The following is a 5,000-nucleotide window of genomic DNA, read 5'->3' on the forward strand; positions in this document are numbered from 1 at the left end:
CACACTCTCACACACACACACACTCGCTTGCTCGCTCGCTCCATTTGTCTTACAGTGGTTCTGTCACTCTGTAGTTGGCAGACAGCGTCATGTCGGCGTTAACTCTGGGCCGTGTGTGTGTCTCTGTCCGCAGCTTCATAGCCGAGTCGGAGCAGCTGAAGGAGCAGTGGGTGGAGGCCATGCGTAATGCCATAGGTGAGGCTCTGTCCAATAGCGAGGTGGCAGAGCGCATCTGGGCGGAGCCGAGCAACGTCGCCTGCGCCGACTGCGGTGCTGCCAAGCCGGACTGGGCTGCCATCAACTTGTGTGTGGTGGTCTGCAAACGATGTGCAGGTTCGTGTGTGTGTGTGTGTGTGTGTGTGTGTGTGTGCGTGCTCACATTTGTGGTGTGTGTATCTTTGTGAATGTTTTCTGCTTGAATTTTGACATTCACTGTATTGTCATTAGCACTTTTATGATCAATAATGTCATATCCTGTGATTCTCTGTCACGTCACCAACGCTCTGCGGCCATGTAAACGTTTTACATGGTTTACTGCTTGCTATGGTTTGGCTGGTAATGAATCAAAGTCTGGGCTACTGCAAAGTCAGTAAAGGGATTTCAATTAAAAAAATGGGAACAGCTGCTAGAGCCGCAGGGGCACATTTATGGGCCACTTAACTATCTCTAGGCATAGGGATCTGTGATTTTAATGATTTGGTGTGTGTGTGTGTGTGTGTGTGTGTGTGTGTGTGTGTGTGTGTGTGTGTGTGTGTGTGTGTGTGTGTGTGTGTGGGTTTCAGGAGAACACAGAAGTCTGGGGCCCAGCATTTCTAAGATTCGCAGTCTGAAGATGGACAGGAAGGTCTGGACAGAGGAACTCATCCAGGTAAACACACACAGACGAACTCATACAGGTAAACACACACAGAGGAACTCATACAGGTAAACACACACAGAGGAACTCATACAGGTAAACACACACAGAGGAACTCATACAGGTAAACACACACAGAGGAACTCATACAGGTAAACACACACAGAGGAACTCATACAGGTAAACACACACAGAGGAACTCATCCAGGTAAACACACACAGAGGAACTCATCCAGGTAAACACACACAGAGGAACTCATACAGGTAAACACACACAGAGGAACTCATACAGGTAAACACACACAGAGGAACTCATACAGGTAAACACACACAGAGGAACTCATACAGGTAAACACACACAGAGGAACTCATACAGGTAAACACACACAGAGGAACTCATACAGGTAAACACACACAGAGGAACTCATACAGGTAAACACACACACAGAGGAACTCATACAGGTAAACACACACGGAGGAACTCATACAGGTAAACACACACAGAGGAACTCATACAGGTAAACACACACAGAGGAACTCATACAGGTAAACACACACACAGAGGAACTCATACAGGTAAACACACACACAGAGGAACTCATACAGGTAAACACACACAGAGGAACTCATACAGGTAAACACACACAGAGGAACTCATACAGGTAAACACACACAGAGGAACTCATCCAGGTAAACACACACAGAGGAACTCATCCAGGTAAACACACACACAGAGGAACTCATACAGGTAAACACACACAGAGGAACTCATACAGGTAAACACACACAGAGGAACTCATACAGGTAAACACACACAGAGGAACTCATCCAGGTAAACACACACAGAGGAACTCATACAGGTAAACACACAGATGACGTTGCTGACACCCGTCTGTAAACGATGTTTCAAAGCTGCAGGCGAACGGAGCAAATCAGGTCCAGCTTGGCAAAAATCTCGTAGACGATAAATATCCCGAGTTGTTCAAAGAGCAACAGAATAGCGGATGTGACAGATACAATTATTACATTCCCTCAAATAAGCCGTCGAACGAGTGTTTATTTATTGTGACAAGCAACTTTCTTTTTCCAGCGTCGGAATTTTAACAAGGAAATGTGCCAGCTGCAACAATCAGTCACAGCGGACCTTGCACCCATCATTATTTTACAGCGTTCAAAAATAAGGTGGATAGAAGCCAAGAGACGTGTGTTTATTGACGGCGGCGCTGCAGAAACATGACACACCATGACCCGGGAAGAACACGGGCCATTTTGATAGAGGTACTTTTGTACAGCACACTTTGTAGGCGGGACGTTTTACTGGCGCCATCACAGAAGTGTCCTTCAGGCCAAAAAGAGGCGGAGGCTTAGCTCTGCTGCCGCGCGCTGATGTTGCAATGGAACAAACAACGTATTTAGCTTTCAGTTCTTGGCGATGTACGTTCTTTTGTTAATATGGAAACATTTCCCTTCACCTGTGCTGCAGGTGTTCCTGTTGCTAGGCAATGAACGGGTCAACAGTTTCTGGGCGGCTAACGTTCCGCCCAGCGAGGCCCTGTCGCCCTGCAGCTGCAGCAAGGGACGACGACAATTCATCATCAACAAATACCGCCAGGGCAAATACAGGAAGTACCACCCGCTCTACGGTAACCAGAGGGAACTCGACAATGTAAGAAGAACTGCTCTTCTGTTTTCTCTTGTTTTATTATGCTCAGGTTTGGCTTGGAGCGTCCACAACACGTGTATTTTCTTTACTTTATGAACGAAAGGCCTGTCGTACACAGGCCGCATGTAGTAGAGGCAATGGAGATGGACAGCTTTGCCAATCGTTAGGAACAAATCATTTTTAATACGTAGTTGATTGTGTTCACTTCATTCATTTATTTCACATTTTCTAACACCTATAGCTGCTGAATGTTACATTGCCCAACACCACTGGCACACAACACAGTTCCCCAAGGACGTTTTCTCCCTGTGATGCACATGTGTTTTGCAGGTGCTCTCAGGTTGACCTATTGTAGAATATACGCAGTAAGCTGACTATCTGTACGTTTTTGCACGCACATCTACACCTATGGCTTCTAATACACACATACACACGCACGCACGTGTGTATACTAAGACCACGAGTAAGATCCAAAACTTTAAAAAACTGCAAATATTAATTTTAGTGTTATCAGTCAGTGTCGATTCTTGAATCCCAAATAAATGCATGCATGAATAAATAGATAAATTGCACTTAGGGTCTGTGAGCATTTAGTCTTTTGGGGGTTTTGAGCAAGCACTTGTACAATCTCATCTGAAAATGACGAATACATTGTTTCACATCACCCCTATGAAAATGACCTAGCTTGTCAGTTCTCTGTCAGGCTGATTCAGGCAACCTGCTTGTAACTGAACCTCATAGCAGGACATCCAACAGAGTGATTTGTACGTAAATCCCACTGAAGTTGCACTGTAAGGTGATGTGTATGAACAGATCAGTACGCTCATAATCACAATAATAACAAGTCCAATGGCCAAAAATGATTCCGTTTCATCAGCAGGTGTTGATATTCAAAGTGAAAGTAAATGAATCGCAGGCTGCATGAAGCCAGCTGTCATACACCCCGTTTACACATGGTTTTTAAATGCGACCTGTATCCGGATCAGTTATCCGTTCACATGTAAAAACCAGGTGTAAATGGGCTGTAAGTTTCATGTCCTGATATGAACAACGGCTTCCAACAGAACAATGTGAAGAACAATGTTCTGCTGATCCTTGGGTCGAGGAATCGACCAGTAGTCATGTAGATTTCAATCTTCTGTGAACTAATGTGCTGTTTGCCTCAGAGTAGCTTCTATCAAAACACACGTCATAGCAGCGGAGTAGCTTATATCAAAACACACGTCATAGCAGCGGAGCAAGCCATTCGTCTGCAGCCTCTATGTAGGGGAAAGTGTAGGCGGGTTTCCAACCACTTGTTTTTATGCGCATTTTTGATTTGTGCCTTAAAAAGCTGAGTGGAAATGCTGCAAAATTTGAAAAAAAAAACTCTAATTATCGCAAAAATGTTTATACTCTTCGGGGAGGTGGAAAAGGTGAATGTGACGGAGTGCACCTGAAACAGATTAAGCAAATCTTCCATTGTTTGGTTAACCAAACCCTCGGTTAACCAAACTCAATTCAAAAACCATGCAGTTTCATATTGCCTTGCTTACTGGCAAAAGTTAACATCCTAACCGTAAATCATGGTGAAGGTTTGTTTACGAATCAGTAGCATGCACTCTACATGTCTGCATACACTAATTACACTTGTACATACATACATACATACATACATACATACATACATACATACATACATACATACATACATACAGTACATACATGCACATATTATATATTGCTCCAAATGACTCCCAATGGCCTGAGAACACTTTTCCTGTAGATATCTCAGGAAAGCCTTTACAGAATGTAATCAAATTTGCCTCAAACGTCCACTTGGACTCAAGGATGAACTGCTTAGATTTTGGTGGTTAAAGGTCAAAGTCCAAGGTCACTGTGACCTCACGAACCTCATTTCCAAGCTCTTTAACGCGATATCTCAGGAACGCCTTGACGGAGTTTCTTCCAATTTGGCTCACACGTCCACTTGGACTCAATGATGAACTGATTAGATTTTGGTGGTCAAAGGACAAAGGTTAAGGTCACTGTGACCTCATGAATGCCGTTTTCCAAGCTCATTAACGCGATATCTCAGGAACGCCTTGACGGAATTTCCTCAAATTTGCCTCAAACGTCCACTTGGACTCAAGGATGAACTGAGTACATTTTGGTGGTCAAAGGTAAAGGTCACTGTGACCCCACGAACGCCATTTCCAAGCTCGGTTACGCCATATCTCAGTAACACCTTGACGGAATTTCTTCACATTTGGCTCAAAAGTCAAACTTTGGACAGACATGGATGCCGACTGCTCACTTGTTGGCGGAGGCATATATCCGTGGTGTGGTCCTTCTAGTCTTTTGCAGATTTTCTGAAAATTCATCGAAAATTTGTGTCTAGGTATGTGTGTGTGTGTGTGTGTGTGTGTGTGTGTGTGTGTGTGTGTCCTTGCTGTGCTCCAGTGTGTGAGAGGTGAATGTTGTGTTTCAGGCTCTGGCTGG

The 5,000-nt window shown here is 44.4% G+C and overlaps 1 protein-coding gene across 3 annotated transcripts in view; it reads left to right on the forward strand.

Annotated features, from left to right (window-relative positions):
• arap1 (ArfGAP with RhoGAP domain, ankyrin repeat and PH domain 1) overlaps nucleotides 1-5,000 on the forward strand; it is an 87,333-nt gene that overhangs the window by 18,576 nt on the left and 63,757 nt on the right. For all 3 annotated transcript variants that reach the window (XR_014552743.1, XM_083637824.1, XM_083637825.1), the window contains exons 10-12: nucleotides 134-333; nucleotides 783-868; nucleotides 2,340-2,522. Coding sequence is in view for 2 of the 3 variants with exons in the window: in XM_083637824.1 (XP_083493950.1) it covers nucleotides 134-333; nucleotides 783-868; nucleotides 2,340-2,522 (469 nt within the window). In the remaining variant the exon portion in view is untranslated. The remainder of the gene's footprint in view (nucleotides 1-133; nucleotides 334-782; nucleotides 869-2,339; nucleotides 2,523-5,000) is intronic.

The sequence above is a fragment of the Poromitra crassiceps genome, assembly GCF_964638095.1.
Source record: "Poromitra crassiceps genome assembly, chromosome: 5".
In the NCBI taxonomy this organism is placed as follows: Eukaryota; Metazoa; Chordata; class Actinopteri; order Beryciformes; family Melamphaidae; genus Poromitra; species Poromitra crassiceps.